Consider the following 27,477-nt stretch of genomic DNA (forward strand, 5'->3'; position numbering starts at 1 on the left):
TGCACATTTCACTAAACATTAGTGGTTGATTTGCTACTATACAACTAAAAATTATGAGGCTAATTTACACGTTAGACTATAATTATAGGGCTAATTTACCCCACACGCCCTCATTTTTCAAATCTGACAACTTTTTACCAATCTGGCAAATGGGTGCTAGGATTCAAGGTCTAACATGATAACGAATTAAAAAACAACTAGCTTTTGGCTTTTCGCTTTGCCATGTATCTTTTGGTTGTTCAAGTTGTTAATAACATCCAACCATCGTTTTTTACCAAACATGTTTTAAACAAATAAAAGCAAATAACAAAAGGTCGATGCAAACAATCAGTCAAACCAGCCAAGTGAACCAGCCACTCAGCCAGCAGCCGATAACCAATTGCCAAACAAGGCATAGAAAAATATGAAAATATATTACCACGTAAAAGAAATTGCCCAAAATCAAGTTCATATGTAATGGAACAAGACACATCGTGTTTTGATTGCTCTATAGAGTACAAAAATGCACAACACACATCATGATTCATGGACTACCAGTATCGGGACTCCATGTGTTGATAATTTAACAATCGCTACTTTTCTAGTCCGCAACAAGCCTACAGTCTACAGGGGAAAAACGGAACCCGTCGGTCATTAAATTTGAGTACCCAACTTCCAAAAGAGGTAGAGTCAACTCAAGACTCAAGAGTAGACAACGTCGAGAGTGCTTAAACCACCGTTTTCAAATCACTAGAGCTATCTAACAACACTTATCATTTAACACATTTTAAAATGGACAACTAATCGTATAAATCATAGTTGAAATTAGAATAACCACTACGAACATATGATCAATGCCTTTTCTTAATGCGATAAAGCGAAATCCAACACATGATTTGGATCTAATCCAAGCATAAAAAAATATGAGCAATCCAGCACAAAGCCTGCAAGCCTCTCGCCGTTCTCCCATCCTCTCTCCCTCTCTCTTTTTCTATGGTTTATTTACTTGGCTGCCGTAGGCTGAAAATAGTCTAATTTCTTCAGAAATTAGACTATTTTTTACCATTTGTTTTCATTTAATTCAACTATTGTCTCTTAAATTCAATAAATTTTCACCATGTAGGCGGAGTTTTTCCTTGTTCGTTAATTTCCCTATTTATTTTTATTTTTTATGAGGAAAGGAAACTAGGCAGACTACCTAGCTCACCCTCTCGGGTGACCCACCCTTTCGGATGTAATACAACGACTCCGAGATATAGAAATGAAATGAAAAATAACAAAGAATCTACACTCTAACCTCAAACTACCCAGCTCCCGTTCCAAGAGAACTTGGTGAATAGACTGCAATGGTGAATGATTAGCCGAGCGATAAAAGATACACCTTTCGATCTCACAGACGAACTCGGAGACCAAAGATGACTGCTTAAATAAAATTACCCTGAATATGCAAAAAAGCTCCCTATTAAAACAAAAATAAACTGAAAAAATATAAAAAACTAACTAGATTGAGAAATTACAAAAAGATAACTAATTACTATACATAAAAGATGCATATACACAAATATACTCCAATGGAATTGAAAAGGACTTTGCACGACCTTTGCCGAAGCTTGTGAAATTGCTAAAGATGGTTGAAAATGAAAGTGGAGGCCACTCCCACTGAACTTTTGATGATGTGATGCTCCTCCATCACCTCACAAAACCTCACAATTCATGATGGGTTCGCGTATTGTAGAACTTCCAGATCCAGCCGACTGAGGCATTTGAAGGGTTGGGCGTTCTTAACATGAACACAACGAGGTTTCAATTTCATGGGGATTGATATGCCTATTTTATATATATTTTTTACCCCCTTCCTTCATTATTGATCTCAATTGTGCTCTTTGGATCCATTTTTAGTACTAATGTGTTCCTTGTAGTGTGTTTGTAGTTTCAGGTTTATCATTATAGGAATTGACATATTTGAATGTATTTCCTACTTATTTGAACCATTATAAGAGATGATGTACTTTTGAGAGCGTGTACATTGAGTTGGAAGAGCTTTGAAGCAAAGTGAATAACGAAAGAAGTAGAAAAATGACTATAGTCCACCAGTTTAATCATAACTAACGTTCTACAAATCCAAATGAAGTAATTCTAATTGGGATGGATTCTAGACTTCAAAATATTTCCAATGAGTGGTCACTCACCTAATTTCAACGAATAACGAAGGAGATATGGTATTTTGAAGATAGGGGATTGTGCAGTTTGACGAGCTGGTCGCCCGATTGGGCGAGCCCTTTGCCTGATCGGGCGACGATAACCCGGACGCACGTTTTAGCTTTAATGATTAGTTTTTATTTTATTTCTTTGGCAAGACTATAAATACTATGCCCTAAGTTATTTGTAAACATCTTATTTCTAGTACATTAGTTTATTACTTAGTTTTTATTCCCTCTCTAAACTTTTGTTAAACACCTTTACCATTTAATTCAAAGTTCAAGTCTTTCAATTCCATCGTTCGTTCTACAATTCGGTATTGATTATTTCTTTTCCTGGTTATTTAATTTAAATTATGGTTTCATTAAATATGATTGTTTTTCTTAATTTAAATATGTGTGAGTAGTTTATTTTCTAGGGTTTAGGGGATCCATGAATGTATGAATGATATTGGATTGGATTTAACATTGATTGTTGATTGTAATTTATGTAGCTTATTTTAATTGTTCGTCAATTATGTTCGGCCGAATATTTTGATTGAGTTTGATTAACCTTAGATTATGCGTCGAGAGGTATAAATCTGATGTTTTTTATATGTGGCTATTAGATAGGATTTATTTCTAGTAAATTGCGAGAGCATGCTAGTTATTTTTCCTAAGGAATTCATATGATTCAAGATATGCATGTTTTCCTAGTGATGGTTATTAATTGATTGTTATTGTCCATTGTCCAATTCTAGTCTGCATTTGTGGTGAACTGTTTCCCTAGATTCCTTTAATATTGACATTTTCCCATTTAATTATTGTCGTAGTTAAATCATACAAATCAACTCTTGTTATCTGTTACTTATAGTCTAGACTTGTTAATTAGTAGTAGGAAGAACATTATTTCCCCGTGGATTCGATCCTGACTTCCCTTGCTATTCTGTTAGTGGATTTAAGTTTATTTTTGATAAGGTGATACGACTTTGGTCTACCAGGGATAATAGTCTATATCTTAGACCAAACCAACCAAAATTTAAATTGACAAAATGACGGCCAAGAGACAGATCTAAAGAAGCACAAAAGAATATAAGATATAGACTCCATTTGGTGGAGTTAATTTTAGTATGTTTGGTTTGTCGTTCACTTGTAGTGGATTTATGTAGAGTTGGTTTGTTGGTAAGGTTTTATGCGGGATCGCAACATATATCATTTTTTCGAATACATTCAGATGAATCAAGTGAAAATCATCATCGCGGCTACAACAAATCATTAGACCTAATAAAATAAACAAATTGTTAGACCCAACAAATCAAGGGGAAATATGATCAAACTATTAAAAAGAAAAAGAAAAAGCAAAGCAACGAATAGTAAAACTCAAATGATCAAAATCCAATAAAATCCTAAAACCTTCTAAAAGCAAGAATTTCTATTTTGAAATAGTAAAATTACGTCACTGTCCCTAAAAACCTTATTTGAAAAATTCAAGTTTCTCTTAGGAATAGTGTTTTTACTAATTTACCCTTTCATATTCCAATTACAATTTAACCCTATTACTTTGCCAATTTTGTGTAGCTAACTCTTCAACCCCTACAAGGTGCCCACCTTATTTGCATAATCTTAGGTAGCTAAATCTAACATTGTGCCCACCTTATTTTGCATAATCAAGCCCGCTTTGTTGACCATGTTGCCCACCTGTATTTGGGCAACCAGAAAATTTGGATTTGCTAAATGATTCGGATGTTGGCCCACATAAAGTTCTGGCCCATGAAAATCCACTGGATAATTGGGATGAGTTGGGGAAGATGTTACAATCAGTCAAAACCCAGAAACATAAAAAATCGCCTAGTTTCTCTTTCCCTGTTGAAATTCCATCTCAAAGTTCTTCCCCGACCCGAAGAAGGTCAGTCGAGTGAGTGAAGGAAAAGGGTTACATGGGATCACAATATGGAGGTTAAAATTAAACACAAGAGTGAGGAATCGAAGGAGGTGCAGAAGGTGCAGGAGGAAGCTGAGAGAAGAAAGAAGGTGAAGAAAACACTAGCTACATGAGTTTTTGGAGTAAGAAGTTGGAAATGTCTTATGATGATGAAGGTTGGGCAGAGAAAAAAAGTGTTCAGAGGCAAGACTGATGGAGAAGGAGGAAGAGTTCAACAAATCCTTCTTTTATGCTTGCTGTAAGGGTTCCCTGGTTAGCCCAAGTAAACCACACGATATCTAGTGAAATCCTGGTGTTGAAATTGTAGAGGGTTGAGATCGGATGTAAACCCTACAATTCCGTTTATTAGTAGTATTGTTAAATCGCTTGTTGTTGATGTAGTTTTTATTTATGAATCAAAGTGTCTAACTGTAGAGTTAGAAGCGTCAGTTAGAAGATTAGGGTTTAGCAGTTGGTTTGGTGTTGATGCGGACCTAATGCAGTTGGTGGGCTGCTATTATGTTGGGCGGATAATATTAACTTGGTAGTCCTTAGCTCCTCCACTAATTTTATTTTCTGTAAAGTGGAGGACTTAATTAGTGGAAGTTTCTATGTCTCGTTTGTTTATGGTTCACCTTATTTCGAACTTAGAGAGGAAGTTTGGGAAAAGCTACAAATCATATTTCAACAAAACCCTAGGAATCACATGTTAATAGGAGATTTTAATCAAGTAGGATTTGCGCCTCAAAAAATGGGGGGGGGGGGGAGCTCGGTTATCAGAGGGGCAAATTTGTTTACCAATTGGAAAGTAGAATGCAAACTAATGGATTTACCCTATCAAGGGGTGCCTTTCACTTGGAAAACAACACGGACAACGAGGCCACCATTTTTGAGAAGTTGATCGGGCTTATTGTAACGATGAATGGAGATTAACATTTCCGGAATCAATAGTTTAGAACTTTCAGATCTTCTTTTCTGATCAAGGGACAATCATGATAGAACTCATTCCGAACACTCATGGATTGAAGAGGCCATACAGACTTGAATCATGTGCATTGATAATGGATCCATGGTTAAAATTGATAAGGGAGAATGGTGTAAACACATACAGGGCTCAAAACTATGTGTTATGCAACGTAAATTGCAACTAATTCGGGGTCGTTTACGCACGTGGTGTTTGGAGTATAAGAAGACCATGGGTATTAGTGGGATGGGTTTAAAGATGGATAAGGTAAACTCCAAGAAGATATTCTCTCCGTTGAACAAGCACTCAAATCTTTAAAGATTAAGCAAGGGGTAGAGGAAGATGCGAATGTTCAACAGGTCTATTATATTGGAAGTAACGCTCAAGATCAAAGTTGGATTCTATGGGAGACCAAATTGCTAGTTTTTTCTTTAAATCAGTAAAAGAGAGGAAATCAGTTAATCACATTGGCGTTGAAAAAGGAAGATGGTGAATGGATAACGGACTAGAAAAGTCTGAAGGAAGAATTTGTAGGTTTTTTCAAGAGTATCTATGTTGATCACAAGACGGATGATCCAACTGTAGAACCAGTCATGCAAGATTGGCTTGCTAACATTCCACATGTTTCGAAGCAGCAATTTCAGGTTCTCCGGAAACCTTTTTCCAATGAGGAAAGTAAGGATGTTGCGTTTAGTATGCAGGAGCTAAAGTCCCCTGGACCCGATGGTATCCCCCCTGCATTCTTTCAACGCTTCAGAGAAGACAACCTTAATAGTAATATTTTGTTGATTTTGTGTTTTAGTCCATAAATAAAGTGCTTGTGCACTAAGTTTTTTTTTTTGGCAAGAGAAAGAACAAAGTTAAATAAATTAAATTGTCCTAGCCTTAGTGGCTAGGACATGATCTCTAGTAACAGTGGAACTATGTTATTTGTTTCCTTTAATTGCCTTGATAAATTTTATAGTTATCAAACTGGGTTTTGTCATATTTTATAAGAAAGTGTAACATTTTATGCTTTGTACTTGATTATTTTTCCATATACGAGTTAAATTTTATACCCCCTCCGTCCCTTTTCATTCTTTACGTATTTCGATTTGGGTGTTTAATTTTAATCTTTACATTTAAAGTATTTCCTTTTATATTGTACTCCATCCGTCTGTTTTTCTTCTTTAAGTTATTTTTTTTGGCGTCCTAAAATGTTCTTTACATTTCCATTTATATTATTATCACATAAATGATTTAATATTCTATCAAAAGTTGTGTCTAGTTATTATTTTAACCAATTAAATTCATTAGGTCATTTAACCTCTCACACTTTTCCGTTGGGACATTACTTTTTTTTTTCATTTTCCCAATATCAGAATTTTGATAAAAGTGAAGACATCATAAATAAATGTAATTTGCCTTGTTTAAATAAAAAAAGTTAGAGGAATCTCAATGCACGTTAATTAGTCGTTAAAACGCGTGTAAAATACCAAATGTAAATAACTTAAAGAGACGGAGGGAGTAACATAAATTATCCCAATCAAGACAATCCATACCATCTCTCCATATGATGCGACTTGGCAAGTGACATGGCGTGGAGCCATGTCATACCCACACACTATTGGTTATTGTGTCCTCACAAAAAAGATGTTGATATTCATCCTCAAACTCATGACCTCTGGTATGTTATCGCAAAGTTTTATCCATCACTCAAACAATCCAACTTATAACTTTAAAACTATTAAAAAAGAGAGAAGTCATTCTTATGAATGTATAAAACTTTAATGCCCAAATTTATGTACTTGAATAACAATTTATGATAAAAAATAATAATTCTTTCTTCATTTTATTCATTTATTAATCAAATTATTATACATAGTCTATCTTTCTAAATTATTATTTAGATCAAACATAAAAACTAATAGAGAAGAGAATAGGAAAAAATATTTCGTTTTTCTTTAGCTAATCAAACATAAAAATCTAATCGGCTACGCAAATAATGTAAATTACTCAAAAATTTAGTATATCGATTGTTGATTAACCAATTTTATTTTCAACTGCATATATAATGAACTTCATATTATTCCTTAAATGCATAGAAATAGAAATTTATAAGTGAAATTGAAATGAATTAAAAAAAACTTAAACTATATGCAACACTCCGGGGTATCGTTCGGGCCACTAACTGGTATTATGTCAAAAGTCGTATAAATGATTATTTTAATCAATCAAATTCATTATGGCATTAATTCTCTAACACTTACCTATTGGGTATTAAATCTCTATCACTTTGCAAATGTTAGATTTGGAAAAAAGTGAAAATATTATTAATAAACGAAATATGCATTATTTAAGTAAATAAGAAAAATCTTTAACCATATTATTTATTTGTTAAATTGCATGCATAAAACCACATGTAAAGAATAAAAAGGGATGGGGTAGCTTTTGAACCAGTTACTCTTGTAAACCTTTTTTCCCCTTTATTTCCATCATGTTTAATGTGCAAGTTATAATTCATCGTTTTTTCCAATAGACATTCGCGCTTGAAACCTAGTGAAACCAAAATTGACATCAATTACCAAAACTTTTGAAAATGGGGCCAAGAAGGCCGAAAGATAAAGTCAAAAGTTTTTTGGCGGGAGGGCTATTGTAAAATTTTAAATTTGTAAAAAAAAAGTAAAAGATATTTAAATAAGAAGGTTAAATATGTAATTTAACAGGAACAAACCATTTCTTTCCTTTTATCCTCTTCCTTCATTCGGCTGCAAATAACTCTATTTTCTCTCTCCTCCCTTCCGCTTATACGAAGTATTTTCATGTCGGTTTTATCTTTACCAAATATTCCTGCTTTTCAGTTTCTGTTTTCTCTATGATAATCAGTTTTTTAACTGCACTATTCCTTCTTGTTTTTTTCTCTTGATTTTCTCTCATTTACAGCTCCCAAAACCCTAAAAATTTGCATTGTTTCAGACGCCGGAATATGGGCGATAATTCCCCACAATTCGATATAAATCAGTTACTATCTTACTGCAATGACCTTGTTGAGGTTCTTAGAGACGACACAGACTTCAACATGTTGAGCCATTGTGTTCAGCTAGGCGAATCCATCCAATCGTCTTCTGATTCCGATTTCAACTCTAACCAGATCGCCATTTCAGGTTTGTCTTTGTTAATTTTATTGTTTTTTCATTTGAATTCATATTGGGTTATCATATAAATTTCTGGGATTTTGTTAAATTTTCAGTGAATTAGGTTTTCAAAATCAAAATTATACCGCCCTTTTAATATAAGGAATTTTGGTGCTTTATGATAATTAAGGTTGAATTCTGACTAATATTTTATGAGATGGCATCAAATTTCAGAAGTTTTGTTTACCAGATTATGATATTGTTCTGTTTAGTGATAATAATGATGGGCTTCCAATGCGTTTGCATATTTTATATTTTGTCTGACTTTGGTTCACATCTTAAGAGCCTTTTTAGCCTTTTCTATGTCCCCCCTTTCAATGCGTTTGATGGAGTATTTAGCATGGATTTTCTAGACATCATTAGCTCCGAACACTTTAAATTTCTTATATGCACCCAAGAATAAAATGATGTCTCTTTTAGGCGTTTGGAAGTTGTGGTTTTTATATAATGTGAAGGTGTGTTTGTCCTATATCCTTTGTTCTTTGAAGCTGGATGGTTGAGTATGGACTGAGGGACAACACATTGCCTTCGACGTTTGAGTAGGGTTACAATTTACTTGAACATTATGGTTTCATATTAGTGTCACTTATTGAGGAGTTTGGATATCAGTTTCGTTCGAATTTGTATGCAACAGTTGGAACCATTCGCATATGAGTAACACTGTGACTTGACTGTGAAACTGTAGTCTTTTAGTTTGTTTTCCACTAACACTTCTCTAACCAAGGACTCAAATTTCCATCGAGGAAATAGCCTATGTGCATGTTATGGTTGCCTAAATGTGAATGTCAGCAGAACCCTTGTACTGCACGAGGTTGATGTTATTCCATATGAAAATCCATGTTCCATATTCTCATAAACTTTTGATGGACTGTCTACCCCTTTAGACCCACTGCTTGCATAGATAGTTTTCTGACTTTTCTCAAAAGATTAAACTGAACCCTGTTGTTCACATGTGCTTTATAACATTTTTACAATAATCTTTCACTTGATCTTTAAGTAAGGTTAGTTTCAAGTCATGTTAAAGATGTTTTTCAGTTTCGCACTTTCTCTTGTTGAGAAAAAAATTATATGCTCTCTCCTTCTAAAGCCGAAATGTTCAGGTCTTTGTGTGTGTGACGTACAAATAAAGCAGTTCCCTGTATATACATATAAATATGTATATATCGCAGTGGACAACAATCTTTATGTATGTCTTATTATAGTGCTTTAAATGTCTCTGCTTTTTTCTTCCACCTTGATGTCCTTGAAGAAGTTGTTTCTTATGCTGATGAACATATTCACACTTTCCTTAGATTATCAGAAAAAGATAGATGACTGCAAGCACAAAATAGAAATGGCGCGATCTGAAGTAGTTTCCGATGAAGAAATAGAGCGCCTTCAGAAGGAGCTTGATGTGCAACTCAAGAGAGAGAAGCAGCTTCGAGAGGATCTTAAATAAGTATCCAGTTTTGGCAGTTATGTGCTAGTCCTTTTGTTGGTTTTCTTTTCGCTGGTCTGATTATTATTCATTATATGAACACAGTAATTGATGACGATATTAACGAACTAGATCATCAGCGGCTTTCATTAGAGGACCGGAGTCAGAGGCTGAGGAAACTTGAAGAAGAACAAGATAAAGAACTGTAAGTATAACTGTGCTAGAGAATAATGTGTTTACGGAGTACTAGTTTGCAACGCTTCCCAGGAATAACTTCATACACAAAAAAATGACATGTTTTGAAAGTGCACGTTGTTTATATGCTTGTATGTTTAAACTTTGTGGCAAGAAGCCAAAAACTATTGAAGTTAACTGACTCACCAATTTATTCTCTATGGTCTATGAATTCAGTTTAAATGGGTTGCCCTTATGATGAGCAGAATACCCATATTAATTATTCTGCATTTCAGCTTTATTTGATTGATTTTGTTCACACATGCTCTTTAGTGCATAGTTGAGTCTTTGCTTAATCTTTTTTTCCAAGTAATATGGATACCAGATTACCAGTAGAAAGGCTCTAGGTTATAAAGGCTAGAAGTATTTGGGGCTTACATGATGAGTGAGAGAATCAATTTCAAGTATTATTCTAGTATAATAGAGTTCGGGTTATCAGTTGCCTTTCAGTTAGAAAGGTATTTTATTTGATGTTTTTGTTACGTAGAAAGAGGCACGGCTCTGTTGATTAGTCAGTTTTAATGTCTAGAGCTATGTGTAGCTAAGAGTCACAATTTCCATCATTTGGGCAAGTGCTTCTTTTGGCCTTGTTGGGTATGGCAGTAAATCATACTCAAAGGTCAAAACAAAGTTCATAATGAAGATTCTTGGGTATAGCCATACTGCTTCCAAGGAAGAGGAAATTCATAATGAAGATTGTTTTATTGTAAATTGCTATCACTGCCTTTGGTTGCACTTAAATTTCTCTTTTCCTAACATAAGAATTATATGTTGTTGCAGGAGCAAACTTCAATTATATGCATCTGTCACAAAGGTTATTCCCAATCTGGACAGCCCAGCAGATACTGGCCGTATCCTTATTTATAACAAAATTACATCTTGGATATATCTTTGTATATTTTCTGCATATACCCCCTGATCTTTTCTGTTCTCGACACAATGTTTTCTGCCTGTTTTGTGCTGTCTATAATATGCTACCTATAATATGTGCTGTTTTGTGCTGTCTATAATATGTTCTCCACACTATCTTTTGGCAAATTTGTTGCACCTTGATATGGTTTCCAGATATTGTGGACCGTGATAAAAACACAGTAGAGAGGTTTGAATTTGATCCATTGCAGGAAGATGCGTTTGACATATGCAACAAGATTTGGAAGATGATCGACCGTTAACTGTTTCCATGGAACAACATTTGACAAGTAGGTTTGGTTCAAGTCATTTTCCTTGTTCTCTTTCTTTAATTTTGATGATATGTTCTCTTGGCTCACTGTAGTAAGAGATTTGCAGAGTGAAATCTGCACTCATGGGAGAATTGAAAGCCATCCTTGTTGGCCTTCAAATTCTTCGTCAGAAAGATTGGAAAACTATCAGTGTGTTCGGATTCGAAACTAGCAGTGGAGTATATTCTTAATGCTTCAATTGCTAAAGATGAAAACTATTTACTTGTGGCAAATTGCAGGGAGTTGATTTTGCAAATGCCGGGTATTAGAGTGGAACATGACGGAAGAGAGACGATGATTGTTTAGAGCAAATCCGGATTGTAATCTTAATAGACTAGTTCTTGAACAAGCTCCTTCTTTTGTTATGTCTGTACTTATGTAGGACAAACCTCCCTGACTTGTATTTGGTTTAATCTAATTTGCATCGAAAACAAAATTAAGAGATTTGCACGAAAATGATGAACCCAAAAACAAAAAAATGTATTTCATTGCAATTTGCTAAAGAACTCACAGTTGTCCTTGTTATATTATCTGATGTTTTAAACAACAGCTAACATATGGGAAATAGAACGTGTTTACAAGCTAAGATGACTATTAGGCCAAGCCTTAAACGCCTTTTGCCTTGTGAAAGATAAAAACTGTTGAATTTTAGTGCTTTAGTTTGGCTCTTTCAGCTGAACACTTGACTATTTTGCTGTAGAATTTCAGTTGGCACAAAAGAGGTCAAGTTCTGGTTGCCTCCTACGTAGCACATCTGCTGAAATGCATCTGTTGCGTCGTTTCCAAATGAGTTGATCATGAACTCAGCTGAACTACAAGCTGCAGGAACTGATGACCCTCTGTACTCTCTGCAGATGTACGCAATGAAGTTTTGGTAGTCCTGCAAACCACCCAACAGTAAAACACGGTGTAGCAGATCAACAAAGAAGAAAGTGAGCGAAAACACGGTGTAGCAGATCAACAAAGAAAGAAGAAAGTGAGCGAGTGAGGGGTTTAAAGTTTAAACCTGGCGGAGTGGCTGATTGTTGACAAGCACCCATGGCACATACGCGTGAGGTGGGTTTAGCTGACTAGTTTCATATGCATATTGTAACTCAAGCTGCAGAAAAATCATTCAACATGCTTATTAATAGATGTTGGGCCAGTTTATACCAGTAAAATAAGGATAGGAACAGATCAGTAACTTTACCCTTCGACCATTTCCCTGATTGTAGCAGTCGAAAATAGGCTTGGAGTCAAGTGATACTTGATCAAAGCAACTTTGCCACTCTGCTTCTCTGTTTTGATAGGCCAAACTCTCAATGCATTGAATCATGAAATAGTGTTTGTACTGCCACAAATAATACAAATTTATACTCTTTAAAGAAGTTTCTTATCCTATACTATTTGACGGCATAATCTATGAATTATTCCTTCCCTCTTTAAAGAAGTGTGTTTGGGAACCAAGTTAACTTGGAAATGTGAGGAAAAGTCAAATTATGGAATCAATAGAAAAGTAAATCCGAAGAAATATGTAGAAATTTCTAAATTTTGATTTGTTTGGCTAATTATTACGGAAAACTGGAGAAATTGGAATATCACATATTTTTCACTTCTTAAATTTTGTTTTCTACAGATTCCTGATTCCACAGTTTTTCCATCACTTTTGAGGGGGAAAGTGTGGAAAATAAAACAGTCAAAACATAACTGGTTGATTTTCACAGATTTCATTTTCCTCACTTTTCTATTTAAATTACCAAACAAGCTAAAATTAAGAAATTATTCTATTTCTACAATTTTACACACTTTTCCTCATTAAATATTTAAATTAGAGTTCTCAAACACACTGTTCAGTTCAAGTTGTTATCCTATATTTGGAGTGATTGTACACAAGCTTACAGTATCAGGATAAGCGTCAACTGCACAAGCTTCGACAGTGTTCAACAAGCACTCTCCTGATCCATGCTGCAACCACACCACACACAAAAAAAAGAACATCACTGTTATTAATGAAAAGAGTACCCAAGTCACTCTTGTTAGGTTTCCCTTAATGTAAAATTTACTAAATTAAGTTTCTAAAATTGGGAAAAAAAAAGTACCTGACATTGGAAATAGCCAGAAGGTTCAACATCTGCATTGCCCCAAGGAACCAACCTAAGATTGACTATAGAAATGAGGCCAGTAGTGAAGAGTCTTACCAAATCATGAGCAATAAAGTATGAACAATACGGGCAAAGCGTCTCGTAATACAAAGTTAAATCAACCTTCTGATCATTCAGTTCAGCAATTTGTGCGTAACATGAAGAAGAGTTGTATTGAAAGAGGAATGTGTGAAGGAGAAGAAGAAAGAAGATGAAGATTCGACGAGGATAGCCATGAGAAGCCATTGAATAATTTGTTTGGAGTGTAAAAGAAGCTAACTATCTGGTTTGAGTAGGAAAACTGGTTTAGCTAGGGAAGTACAGAGATACAGTAGACAGGAAGAAAAGAACAAATTAGGAATAACAAAAGAATAAAGGGAGCTTTAAATAGACATGATGATGATGATGTATCATGTTCATGTTATGTATCAGAGTGTAACGAGTATGCTTCTGCTAATACTTTATATATGGTTTCCAATTTGAAGAAGCATACTTTATGAGACTTAAAGATCTATTTGACATCGATCTGATTCCATCCCTTAATGACTTGCAAGGAGAACGATAACCTACTCGCGTTTTACTAAAAGGTATCGTAAATTGATTAGTTTACAGTTCGTGATATTACCTTATAAAAGAATGTTGTAAATAACTACCTTTAAAGAGTTTATGTTTTAAGATATTGTCTTTTGACGAATTATAAAGTCAACCCCAGAATTTTGAGCCACCGTTTATAATTTGGACAAAGGTAGTATTTACATTTTTTTTTACTTTTAGTTAATTGAATATTTCTTATAAGGTAGTTTCTCATAAAATCCCAATTTATAAGATAGTTTTTGACAAATTGACGTATGTTTTGTATATACATATAGAAAGCAAAATGAAAGATTCTACTAAACTAGTACATTTGTTAGCTTTGTAAATTAGATTCAAGGTAAGTAAAGGGAAATATGCTAAAGAAATCCTCACCTCCAAAGAGCCCTAGAGCAGAGAGGCTTGATCTAATGACCTCAAAGTTATGGGACTAAACCTTTTCACCACTAGGCCTGCTCGGTATATACTAATGTGATTTGTACACCCATTAATTCCCATTTGTTTGTCAATGGGAGTTGGTTCGCAAATAATGAGGAAAGGTATAAATGTATAATTCAACAAAATTATTTTCAATAAAAGAATAACAGAGGGCCATATTATTTACATTGTACCCATTCTATATCTATCTAAACTAGCTGAATGACCTATAAAACCTACCAAAAACTTACTCCTAGACGAATCAATTAATCAAAGTATCATAATGAAATTCATTATGCTCTGAAAAAGAATCAAAATCCTGCGAAAAAAAATCCTCAAGGACCATCTATAAATCTATACAGGTCGTGTATATGCAAAAAATAAATAAATTCAAAACCTAACTGAAATTTCAAATATGTTCTAAAAAATATATTCAATTAACTCTGAAACAATAGCCAAGATCCTTTCTCCTTTAACACTGAAATATTTGGAGTCGGGCATATGCACCTATGAAAAATGGAAGAGTACATCAGAATACATCAGAGATCAGATAACAAGAATTTTGTAGGCTTTCGTTTTTAAAAAGGGGGACTTTCATAATATAAGTGACTCGAGATCAAATAAGAAGCAATATTAGAATACATGCAAAGTTAGTAGATATTGTGCAACTTGTAGATCATACACATTCTTATACAAGGGAAACATCATTTGCGGCAGCCTTCTCTCTCTCTGGTCAGGTGTTTTTATGTATTACAATAAAAATAATCAAGCAATTAGGGTTTTCAGGTAATAGAAAACTAAGAAGCAAGCTAAAACAGAATAAAATAACAAAAATAAAGGGATAAAAGAAAACAACAAAAATCCATCAGATATATAGTTACTAAAAAACACTTACATTTATGGCATTATGCCTTTGTTCGCACCATGCTCAGGCGAACCAAATAAGTTTTCTCAGCAAAATCATGTAACGATTTGTGTGCCCGAGCTCCTTCTTGTTCAGTTTTCTCATCATCTACATTCCACAACCTTCTATACTCATCAACATTCTGCAAGACAGTTGAACAAATTAAGATAATTGGACAACGTATCATTTATAACGACATATACCCTTGTACGCTTACAAGTTATGGAGAGCATAAATTGAATTTCGAGGCAAAGAAAGACATGCATATACAAAAACAACATACACAACCAGTCAATATATGACAAAAGTAGATGACGGTGTACAAGTACAACTATACAGACGTATAAAAGTTGTGTGTTGGTCATTTACAGACTGGACCTTATTCAGATGAAGGGTGAGGAACTGAAATGGGGAGAGAGTATTAACCTGCAAGAACTCCAGCATTTGCTCTTCAATAGTACCACGCATCGCTAAGGTCTCAACATGAATGGGACGCACTGCACCCATACGATGAGCACGACTAATCACTTGTTCCTCCAAACTGTAACAGAATACAACGAAAAGCCAAGAATTACACCAAGAAACGTTATGAACAAAATTAACAAATATCCATTTTTTTTTTGCTGTAAACGGGCCAATGTATGCAGACTATCGTCTATGTAGATTAACGGAGTCTGTGCAAGCCACCGAAGTCAACTAAAGGTAAAAACATTCTCTTGTTGATTTTCTTCTGTCCAACAAACGGAGAGCTGGACAAGGAGTCGGGTAACCTATGTCACTTCGACACTCCGGTTGACAGACCTACCAATCCTATGTCACTTCGACACTCCGGTTGACGGATCTTCCAATCCTTCGCCAGGACATGACACCCAAATATATAGTGGTCTTGTATGAAATTTATTACATCTATAGTGTCAGAGGAATGGACGACAACTAAATAAGAGTCTGAGCAACATAGCGGGTAACCTTTGTATATAACTTACCCTGCTTAAAGCCCACAAGTTGCAAGAGATCCATAGAAGACTTAGGGGTCGTTTGGTTCAATTTACTGGAATGGAATGGTATGGGACCTCATACCATGGGGGTATGGATTCAAGTTCCCATACCAGTTTGAAGTTGTTTGGTTTAATTTTGGAATGGATTCTATATCATATTTATAATGTTTGGTTTACTTTTGGAATGGAGTATGTAGTAATAGACATCCAAACATAACATATCTTTTGTATATTGTAAATCAAAAAATAAAAAAATCTCCTAAAATCTGTATATATAAGCAAAATTCAAAATTTGAAAAAAAAATTAAAATAAAAGGGGAGAGTCAGACAAACCCTTAGAACATAAGAAAGAAAGAAGCGACCTTCATGTAACAGAGGAAGCAATAAGGAAGAAAATTCAAATTCAATTGTTGCGAATATGCATCTAGAAGGAAGAAAATGGAAAATACTCCACCAAATCACCAATAATAGGCAACAATTCGATATCTGGAAAACATAATGAGCATCACCCACATGTTGTCGGTCAAGGTTGCCGGAGAAGGAGAGTCGCCTATCAGATTCAAAGTGGTGAGGCGACGACGTCAACCTTGTAGAGTTGTCGTTTCTCTCTCCTCTTTTCTTGTTAGAGTTTGTATCTTGGGTGGAATGGATTATAAATCTTAGGGGGTGAGGTGGGTATGTAATTCCATGGGAATGAGGTGGAATTAGAACCCTTTAGGTATGAGGTTCCATACCAAAATGTCATAACCAAACAATAAAAAGGATGGAATAGATTCTAACTCCATTCCAATCCTTTCTAAAATGTCCAACCAAACACCCCCTTATTATTTCTAAATTCTTCACAAACTAATAAAAATTACACTCTTGGTTCAAGAGAATTGTCCTACTTTCCATTTTGCTCCCTTGAAATTGACAAAGCTGACTGGCAATCTGCAATTTTCATTATGTTCCATCAACGAAAAGCTCCATAAAGCTAGTTTATAGTGGTTCTTCTTTCACTTAATTATGCCCAAATTAAACTAGGAAGATCAATAAAGACCGAAGAGAAAAAATGTTGACATTTTTTTTATGACCTTTCAGATTAACATTTCCAATAAAAACGTTTTTTTATAGATCAAAGTCATCAAACAAACATGTGCGGATGTGTTCTCTTCACCTTAAAAATAACTTTCGGGTCCAATAAGTTTATATAAGTTCAGATAAGTTGGAATCAAGTCCTATAAGGTCAATAAGTCCCAATCAGGTCTTATAAGTTTACTCCCTCAAGTTTTCTCTCTTGCAATCACGTCTGATCAGTTCCAATCATATCCTATCAGGTTTCATCAGATCCAATGAGATCAGATTTTATCCGGTGAAAAGAATGTATCCTAAGACATCAAAGATCTCGTTCCCTTCCCTTCCCTTCCCTCTCACCCTAACTCCTTTCCCTAGCGTCTCTTTTCCCACCCTCACCCTTCCCCTCCCCCTCCCCCTCCCCCTCCCCCACCTCCACTCTCACGTCTCCAAAAGTGGGGATCAGTATTGGTAGTAGACCTATCGCAATAGCATATGCTAGAGTGTGGAGTGGGGGATTCATCAAGGTTGTTTTCTTGCAAATATTTTCTGGTTCAATTGAATCTACCTCCTAAGTTTCCACTTTTTCTTGTAACAAATTTCATTTGGAAGGCAAATGTACCTCTAAGTGAGGGCCTTTTTGTGGAAATTGGTGTTAGGTGGGATTAACACTAATGACATTCTCCAAAAGCATAGGCCAGGTGTGGTTATTTCACCGGATATGTGCTTGCTTTTTCGTGCTAATAGTGAGTCATGTTCACATGTTTTCTTACATTGTGAAATGACAAGTTGCATTTGCAGGTGGTTGTTTGTGCTTGATGAGGAAAATTGGGTTTGCCCTTATTGGCTTTTTGTATTGTAGGGGGTTTGCTAAGAATAAAGAGAAGAGATTGTTATGGCGTAATGTATTGATGGCAATTATGTGGTGTGTGTGTGGTTGGAGGGAAACTCAAGGGACTTTTCAAGTGGTTCATTACCTCCGAGTTTTTTGTGAAACAAAGTAACCTTTTTAGGATCTTTATGGGCTAAGGCCAGTGAGAATTTCAAAACTTACTTGGTTGGGGAGGTACAATGATATAGAGGCGATGTATGATTTTGCTTTCTTGTTCAAAAGACAAGTTGTCCTCTTTTCTTACTCTCCCTTTTTTTCCCACAATACTACTAAAATAATATAATCTCTTTTCTTGTCCAAAAAAAAGTAGTAGACCTATCATGACGTCAAGGGAAATCAAATGTTTGTATGCAAAAGCTAAATATAAATATTCAGATAAGAAAACCAACTATCCATTATAGATAAAGAAAAAGGAAGTAGAATCCTATCTAAAGAGCTTATCTAAATCAAACATGAGGCAAATCCATGTTCCATTACATAAAGAAAGCAACATTAACCAATTTTACTTGCCATAGTTAATAGAACCAGAAGTAATGCTAGACAATCTTATGTGAGGTAAGACTCTTTGCTTGATTTGAAGACTAAACCAGAAGATTCTTGTGCAATAAAAAAAAAAACTTACCTTTGATCCCAAATTGGCTCCATTAGAAACACATGGGTAACAAAGCTCAAATCTAGACCTAGTGCAGCACTTCCATCCATCACAAGCGCCATACAGCTTGGATCATCTTGAAAGATGGTGAGCGCCTTCTTCTGCAAACATGCACATCAAAAGCATTAAAATAGACTATATTCTACCTATCCCGATATTATATCCTTACCTATCTAAAAAAGCCGAACAAGGCTATACGTTTTACGTAATTTTTTGTACCAATTCTACCCTTATCCTAACAACTTATACGAATTAATTATAATATCACTTTCCGCCGTAATTCTCTGGGACAAAATTATCACTCTCGGCCTCAAACTTCACCAGCTTCTTTTTCCTCTCTCCTCCGTTCAAACTGCTCCTTTAACCTCTACTTCTACGATTCAGGTTCGTTATTTATACTCGATTTTGTTAGGTTACCAAATTACTTATGGTTGAATCAAAATTATTGAACATTAGTTGCTTTTCTGATCAAAGGTTGGGTTTTTGATATGGTATTGGTACTTCAATTTGTGTTTGATAATTTTGTTGTAGTAATTTTTTATGATTTTCGGTGATTGTTTTTCGTTTTGAATTTGTTCGCCATTATTCTTCAATATCAATAGAGACAGCTCAAAGTTGGGTATAGCAGAGAAAGGAGAGGACTCGGAGGAATTTCTTGCAATTTCAGTGATTACTATAGATGGATGCATGAAGTGTTGTTCTTCACTTGAGGTACTTCAATTTTTATTTATTTTGTGTAATTTAAAATTTATGGGTAATTGTAGGATCTCGATTGAGTAATTATATGACCTTTTGATTAAAGTTTTATTTTCTTCTCATAAGTATACTAACATGCTGGGAATTGTTTTTTCATATTTGGGTAAAAGGATGAGGTTTGAAAGGAAGGGAGAAAGATGACAAGGTGTCCAGAAGACTTGAGCATATCCTTCCTATTATAATCATGAAAGCACTAGGTAGGAAGACTGCAGATTTAAACATTTAACTTAGAGCTCATATGCATTGTACTTGTACATACAGACGTATGTTGATCTGATATTGACAATCTAATGACCTTATATTGTGGGTTAAGGTTTATTCTGATATGGAGTAGTTATATAGGATATCCAAAGTCCCTATCTTTAGTTGTTTCTTCTCAGTAAAACACTCAACTTCATCAATTAGATTAACCAAAGATTATCATCGATTAAGCATGAAAAGGGTACACTAAATTCTGGGTTTTCGGTATTTTTGCTGTTTGTTTAATGAATATTTTTAGATTTTACTGATTCGGTAGCAGGAAAATTCTGGGAATCAATCAAAGACAAGGGGCATACATTTAGAAGAATTGTAATTTGGTTGAGAGTTTGATATCTGTTGGTTTTCTGATTCTTACAAGAGAGTCTGGAATCGTGAATGCCATTTGTGCTAGTTTTAACCTTTACATTCTTTATTCCTCTACATGTCCTTGTTCCCCTCTTCTATATGCGTATTAGATTTAAGCATGGGTTGGATTTTTATAGGAGAAAACATAGAAATAACAGGCTGCTGGTTATTAGGCCTACTACAGCCCTGACAATTTTGAATGCACTATTTTACTGTAAGCCTGGTAATAAACTAATAATCCCATCAAAAGAAAAAATTAAGCAATGGCACATGTTGAACTGATGATATTCTGCATATAATTTGTGTGGATATTGGCACTGGGAAGAATCAACACTAATAATATGCTCCAAAGAAGAAGACCAAGGATGGGTATTTTGCTGGTTATGTGCATGTTTTGTTGTGCTCTCACGATCACATGTCTTCCTTTATTTTGAGATGCCAAATAACATTTGGAGTAGGCTTTTTGCTGAACATGGGGAATATCGGGTTATCCCACATACAATTTTGGAGTTCCAAGTCCGATTTGTGGGCTGTGGAATGGCGAAGGAATCGAAGATTTTATAGGGAAATGCTATTATGGTGATTCTGTGGTGTCTATGGTTAGAATGAAATGTGTGAATTTTCAAAGAAACCGTTTGGTGTGATTATTTGTTGTGGCATAGGATAACTTATTTATCTTTTTCATGGGCTAAGGTGGCCAGGGAATTTAGAAGTTACTCAGTGCGGGAAATTCAACGAAATTTGGCTGATCTGTAATTTGTTTTTTGCTGTTACGAGGAAAACTTTTCACATTGTGGGTTCTCGTTTTCTGACAGGTATACTAAGCAGCTCCATATTTCATAGAGTGCTTCTTCTCCATACGAGATATTTTTGTTTGTCAGCTTTGCTGGTATGTTGCTTAATTTAATGTTTCTCTGTTCAATTGTTAATAATAGATTCAATACTGCTATTCAAATCTCTCTTTTGCCTTGCACACAAGACATAATTTTGGCGGAGAAGAGGTGTTGTAAGATCGCTTTTGTGGGATTAAAGTCAGAACACTTTGGAATGAAGTAAGAAAGTTAGGCAGATCGAGGGAGTGGTCTGTAGTGTTCGACATACAATCCTCCTCCAATCCCACAGAGAACTGCTACTTCGGCTGAGATTAATGGGGGCTAACCCCTTGCCAGTTTCTGACAGAAGGATGAGGGTTTTCGTTTTTTATTTTTTGCCCATTCGTAAAGATTTAGCAACAATTAATGCTTTATCACCCGAGTAGGTTGACACAAGTTCAGTACAAAGTGGCATTGTAAAAGAAAACATTATCCACAGAGTAATGCATTTAATTACAGAAGTCTCATTGGTTTAAGTTAGCAAGTACTATGGAATTGGTGACTATTGCACTGATTCTATAGAATGATTGACAATATTTCATTGGCCTTTTAGCCCCACCATTTTTATTGATTGAGATCGTTGGTTGCATAATATTTTGCTTTACTGCTTCAAAGTTTAATTGTTTTCCAAGGGTATTATGCTTGAATAAAGAGAAATAGCTAAATATAGCCAGCAGAATCTAGCAACATTGTAAAAGCTATACTTCTTAGCCTTTTTGTACATGTAGATTACTTTGTAGATGATCATGCATGGAAAAGGAACAACCACGTGCAACTCACGTGCATCTCACTAGTAACTCTAAACATTACGCCTCCATTGAAAATAGAAAAAAAATAAAAATCTGAGCAACCAACTCTTAGGTGTTCAAGCATTAATAACTTCACTAAAGCACTAATAATAAGCCTAACAGGATAAGTACAAAATGCATACTTTTGGGACGGGAATAACAGTGAGTGAGGAGTATGATACCTTATTAACGGCATTCATAGGGCTATACATTCCAGCAAATTTGATATCAGCAATAGCCAGCTGACACAGAAAGGGAAAAGGAGAAATGATCATCTTTACCCTGCAACTCATAAACTACTCAAGATGTAGACATCTCAAAACTTATACCTGCTGTTCAATTACAAATATGTGGAAAAGAAACTGAGAAAATATGAGAACTTTCTCAGGAAGGGCCTCGGAAGAATCAATCCTTGGCTTGCAACATGGTTCTTGAGTAAAAATGATGTTATAAGGTCTTTCTGCATAATTCCCCTCGCCCATTGAGCTATCTTTTTTACCTCTAGCAACCTGAATTTCTTTAAGCCTCTGAACAAGATACGTGACTTTACTACTGGAAGTTGATTGCCAGTCTGGATCCCAACTATCCTGCACAAAGAGAAGTAAAGAGACTTCAGATCAGATCCAATTGAAAAACAAAGGGAAGTATTGAGTGTTCAAATAAGATTCAATTTTTATCCAAAAAAAAAAAAAGAAGATTCGATTGAAATATCAATGATAATTGACTTTTGCCTATTTCTAAAACTTGCCTGCGTATATGATGGTTGTAACTCAATTAGATCTTTTGGGACAGGCCACTTAGGATTTGGGTTTTCTTGTCTTCTCCGTACTCCAGGACTCTCCATCTCATAGGAATGACCGCAACCAGGAAGTACACATCTTTCACTATCCAAAGCAACACAATCAAGGCACAAAAGATGCCTACATGGTGTAACAATAGGTAGGCGGCACCATTCTTTACATCTACACCAGAAGCAAAAAAATGATCAGCCAAAAATATAACATTAAAGATTTAACTTTCATACAAGGTTAAAAACAAACTGTTACCTCTGGCAGTTACCACCATAAGAAAGATAGTATCTTACAAGAGCATGCTCCGCCGAAAGAGGATCCAAACCCTTTTGGACTAAGATATCCATTGTTTCTTGAATATCCTTACCAAAATGTGATACTTTAATATTTCCAGCCACACAACAAGAAAGCCTGACATTATTGATGGTGCTGGTCCTGGATTTCCATTGTTTTGGGTTGAGCAAACTTTCTACATGAGAAGGATCATTCCAATCAGCCATCAAAATGTTACGCCGAACTGTAACAACGAGTTCGTTATACGTTTTTGCATGTTCCTCTGTAAAATCAACACAGGTTGTTTTCTTGATACAGGGAGGAATGCATCGTAAGTCTGCTTTCCTAGCAGTAATCATGCACCTCTCTAGTAATTGTAATAAACGAAATTTACCCTCCTCCATCTGTGCTTCAAAAGGCTTCAGGATACCAGTTTCCCAGCTCTTGTGACTTTCTCCATATACTTCATCATGAAGAAATTTCAACATAGGTTGAATCTGAGAAACCTGACTACTGGGAGTATTTGGAATAGGAGTTCCTGTTAAAATCCAACGATTTGAAGCACTCAGTGAAACTGCCATTTGCATTTTATTAGTCAGGTTTATGCTTCCTAGAGTGTGTCCCTCATCTAGCATGAGCCTCATCCAGTGAATTTGCATCAAGACACTTCTCTTGTGAGGTTTCCACTCAGCACTAAGCCGGCTAAAGGTTGTTATGACAACATCATAATGCCACGCAAGATTGTGAACAGAAGGCTTCTTTATCTTATGATCCGTCCAGACATAAACGCGCAATTGCTCAGGTTTCACATGCTTCTGGATCTGTGAATTCCAGTGATCAACCAAATTTGATGGAACGACGATGAGTGTTGCCCGTGACAAGTACATCCTGAATGAGTCTAACCGCTCGCAAAGAGCAATTCGGAGAGCAGGTGAATCAAAGATCAGATTTTTTAGGGTTTTTGGATAAAACCACCGACTAACACCCTGCTCCACCCTCCTCATAAAGCCAAATGCTTGAAATATTTTATTGAATCCATTAGCCTCTTTCGTAGTCACCTGACCAGGACGAACCAATCCAACTGTCTCTATTTCCAACAGTTTGTCATATGGAAGTTTAGCAAGCCATTTTAAAGACTTCTTGGTCTGACAGTTGAGTAAAGTATAATGCTCCTTTAGCACACTAGTGAAAAATTCCACATTTTGAGGCAGTTCTCCGGGAGTTTCTTTTCTGTGAAATCCAGGTAAATAAGTAACAGGTTGGCGGTAATCCCATGACTCTTCAGGAGCATCACAATTCTTGTACAAGGGATCAGTGTTCAAACTACAAAACCATGCAGTTGTTGAATCAGCTAAACTGTCATCAAAAAGCCTACGCCATTTCTGACAAGCATCACACTGAATCCAAGTTTCATTATATACCACAGACTGATCTCCCAAATCCTTCCTCCGCCTCTTGCTAGCCAATGGAGATGGAGATGGGTATCGATTTCTAGATCGTTTGCTCGAACCTGTATTATTTTCTTCAAGATTTCTGGAAGTTCTTTCATATGTACGCGTAAGATTTCTCTTAACACGGTTCAAGCTCCTGGCGCAGGGAACTAAAGTAGATTCAGGCGTCAGGGGAGAAAGTGCAGATGATGGTAGAGTTAGTCTTTCCGGACAAGAAGACATGGATGATGTACTCTTCCCACGAGAACTTGTCCTCTTTGGCGTAAATTGATCCTCTGGAATCAGCTCGTCAGGAGAAAACTGGGACCTTCTATCACTCTGACTAGCACATTTTTGTCCTGAGAATGGGGTAGCCACACCAGTGTATCTACTGCCACTACTGCACTCATAGTATCCATATTTCTGATCACCATTATGTGAGCACCAAATTGTTTCAGCACCTTCTGGTGGGTCCGCCAGTGTTCCTTGGGTCTTCAGAATAAGTGAAAGAGCTGTAATAGTTTTACCAAGTCCGGGCTCATCACAAAACATTCCACCACGGAAATCCTTGATTGTTGGAGCTGTTCCCGTGACTATTTCACCAGATACAATATTAACGCAGAAATCAAACCCATCTTCAGTCAAGAATTCTAAATACAGAGGATGATGTAAAGTAGCAACTTTCCGCTCTCGTTGCACCATCCACTCAACAGCAGCTTGCTGATGTGGAAAAAGCTTGAGCTTTATACATGGCATAATCGATACAGACAAGAGCCTCAGATGAAGACATGTAGCAGAAACCCTCATAATATCCACCGGACAGAGACAAGATATAATTTTTTGCATAATATCATCTGTTAAATCCCAAATGCCAGATACAGAAACGTTTTCCTCCGGCATTATTCTTGAACAAAAAGACTTCACATCTCCAGACAAGCTAGGTAAGCTCTTAAAAATATCGTGAAGTTCAAATCCCTTTTTCTTTGAAGAATCAGAAATATCAGAATGCTGCTTACACCCAAGAACATGACAGTCAGCTAGATTCCATAAACCCTTATTGTCTCCGATCATATCTTTATGATATCCAACCTTCAGGACTAAAGTTCGTTTCAACCATTGGCAACTATAGACAAATTTTACTTTAGTATATCCCAAAAATAACATGCTTATAATATTGTAAAGAATACACACTTAATTCCAAGGTGCATCATCTAGTGGAAACATACATCAACACAATACCAAAAGATGAAAAACATTGAAAAGAGTCATATGAGTATATGGTACCTTCATACAATACAAAACTACAAAAGCTATAATACTGTTCAACAAGGTATGACCCCAAAATTTGAAAACACACTCAACCAAGCAATCAAAAACGTCATCTAAACCTCAAATGAACAATTACGGGGTAACTTAATCAATTCAAGCTTTAATGATGATGATCAGCAATGTTTCTACTAACAATCAAAATACAAAATGAACAGATGAGGATGAGCTTGAATTACTAACCTCAAATGGCGAAAGACGGATGCAGCAGTAGTAGCAGACTTAGGGAACTGCCAACCTAACTTCAATGTGATCGGAAGATACACATCAACCAAAACCGCAACCCTAATTTCACTATCTCCTTCCCCAATAGAAATTCCAACAACTCTGGTAACAATCTCCAAGCACTTCTGCTTCAACAATGTCTTCAATTGATGAATCACACTCACAATTCCATTCCCTTGCACATTCCCAACCTTCTTCGGACTCTTCACATTACTACCTTTCTTCCTTTTCTTTGTCTTCTTCCCCGTTGTCGTCGTTGTCGAATTCAAACAATCATCATCAAAGCGAATGCCGCCAGAATAAGGAATCGGAGAGAGAATGACACCGGCATTGGATTTAAATCCGACGTCGGATTTCTGAGAGAATAATTCAAGACGAGTGCCGAATTCTAGGGTTTTTGATTCGGGATGGACTGATGACAGGACTGTTGTGAGGAATCCGCATAGCTTGTGATTGGGAGGAATTGGGGATTCCTCAACCTCCATTTTAGAAGAATTCTTCCTTTGTCGTATTCAAATATTTCTGGTACATCAAATACATTATACATTGACATATTCGTATACATCACTGAAGTGTGTAGTTGGCATAAGTTGTAAATTTGATACTAAGCTTGACATTACACAAATCAATATCCATGTTCTTGTTGAAAATATATAAGCATACTTGATACACAGGAAGAAATAAACCACAGAGATCCAAATATATCAATAGATTGATTACTTTACATGCATTTCAGAATTAAGAATCAATAGGATCAAACATGATTCAAACACTTCAAAGTTTAATTAAAACAAATGATGACATCAGGGAATTTTAAAAGACCAATCCTGGCACTAAAACACCAAATAGTCCAACATTTTATTGGGAGTACTTGCATAATTGCATCACTGGAACCATTGAGCTTAACCATGTAAAATTGCATTACTCGAACCTAACCTAAAACACCAATTCTAGCACTAAACACCAAAACAAGATTATATGTCCTCTGAACCTTTTTTGAACTGTAAGTACTAGTCAACTAACCTCTCTAATAATTACGTTACGTTGTTAGCTATACCAAACTCCGGATCATAAACCGATACCGATTTCCGCAGACTATAACCATCCAACGGATAAAACAACCGGAACCTATAAACCACTGCTGCTTCAAGTTTTTGAAACCCAACAAACACCACCGGAGTATACTGTATACCCACGGAAGTTATCTAATTCAGATTTTTTTTAATAAAAAAATAAAAATTTCAGAATTCTGTACACAATTTGAAACATCAATTAACAATGAAACTACAATTAAACAACAATTTGACAAAATAAAAATATTTACCTTAACAAGGAGGGAGAAAGGGATTCTTCATAAATTGAGTCTCGTCTAAAGTGGACGATTGAGCAATAGAAAGCGGTTCGGCGATGTCCTAGCTAAGAATCAATGCAAGGGAATTGGCGGGAGGGTGGAATTACGTGAAACCTTCCCACGAATACAAATAGCCAGAACCGAATCTGGTTTCAATGTCGAAAGAAAGAGTATTTGTTTGGGAGGAAGAAAGAACGGAAAGGAAGCAGGCTGAAGAAGTATATGAATAACTAAGGGTATTTTCGTCTTTTGAAATATAGTCATTAACTTTTCCTGCATTTAGTATTTTTTGTACTGCACTTAGTATCCGTAAATTGAACTTTTTTTTTTGAGGAAGTTATTAAAGGGAC

The 27,477-nt window shown here is 35.7% G+C and overlaps 3 protein-coding genes across 5 annotated transcripts; 1 reads left to right on the plus strand and 2 right to left on the minus strand.

Annotated features, from left to right (window-relative positions):
• The first annotated feature begins 7,774 nt into the window (after positions 1-7,774).
• Positions 7,775-11,610, plus strand: LOC110776306 (kinetochore protein SPC24 homolog). The gene is made up of 6 exons (XM_021980851.2): positions 7,775-8,184; positions 9,507-9,648; positions 9,735-9,836; positions 10,646-10,716; positions 10,931-11,064; positions 11,325-11,610. The coding sequence occupies exons 1-5, from the start codon at positions 8,007-8,009 to the stop codon at positions 11,035-11,037; spliced, it is 600 nt and encodes a 199-aa protein (XP_021836543.1). The 5' UTR covers positions 7,775-8,006; the 3' UTR covers positions 11,038-11,064; positions 11,325-11,610.
• LOC110776305 (gamma-interferon-responsive lysosomal thiol protein) lies at positions 11,545-14,211 on the minus strand. Its single transcript, XM_021980850.2, has 5 exons — positions 13,164-14,211; positions 12,964-13,029; positions 12,275-12,415; positions 12,092-12,184; positions 11,545-11,965 (listed from the first exon to the last, which is right to left on the minus strand). The coding sequence occupies exons 1-5, from the start codon at positions 13,449-13,451 to the stop codon at positions 11,756-11,758; spliced, it is 798 nt and encodes a 265-aa protein (XP_021836542.2). The 5' UTR covers positions 13,452-14,211; the 3' UTR covers positions 11,545-11,755.
• A 127-nt stretch (positions 14,212-14,338) lies between these two features.
• LOC110776302 (F-box protein At3g54460) lies at positions 14,339-27,323 on the minus strand. Of its 3 annotated transcripts, XM_056833211.1 has the most exons (11): positions 27,101-27,323; positions 26,800-26,960; positions 25,735-26,298; positions 22,778-25,348; positions 22,480-22,693; positions 22,061-22,318; positions 21,914-21,973; positions 18,680-18,810; positions 15,544-15,658; positions 15,109-15,259; positions 14,339-14,720 (listed from the first exon to the last, which is right to left on the minus strand). In XM_056833211.1, exons 3-10 carry the CDS (start codon positions 26,259-26,261, stop codon positions 15,119-15,121), a joined length of 4,017 nt encoding a protein of 1,338 aa, XP_056689189.1. In that variant the 5' UTR covers positions 26,262-26,298; positions 26,800-26,960; positions 27,101-27,323; the 3' UTR covers positions 14,339-14,720; positions 15,109-15,118. The 3 variants fall into 3 exon arrangements, with proteins under 3 accessions (XP_056689189.1, XP_021836536.2, XP_021836539.2); XM_021980844.2 differs by lacking the exon at positions 26,800-26,960; XM_021980847.2 differs by lacking the exons at positions 26,800-26,960; positions 27,101-27,323 and having other exon boundaries at positions 22,778-25,233; positions 25,735-25,874.
• Positions 27,324-27,477: the final 154 nt, after the last annotated feature.

This window comes from Spinacia oleracea, chromosome 6 (genome assembly GCF_020520425.1).
Source record: "Spinacia oleracea cultivar Varoflay chromosome 6, BTI_SOV_V1, whole genome shotgun sequence".
In the NCBI taxonomy this organism is placed as follows: Eukaryota; Viridiplantae; Streptophyta; class Magnoliopsida; order Caryophyllales; family Amaranthaceae; genus Spinacia; species Spinacia oleracea.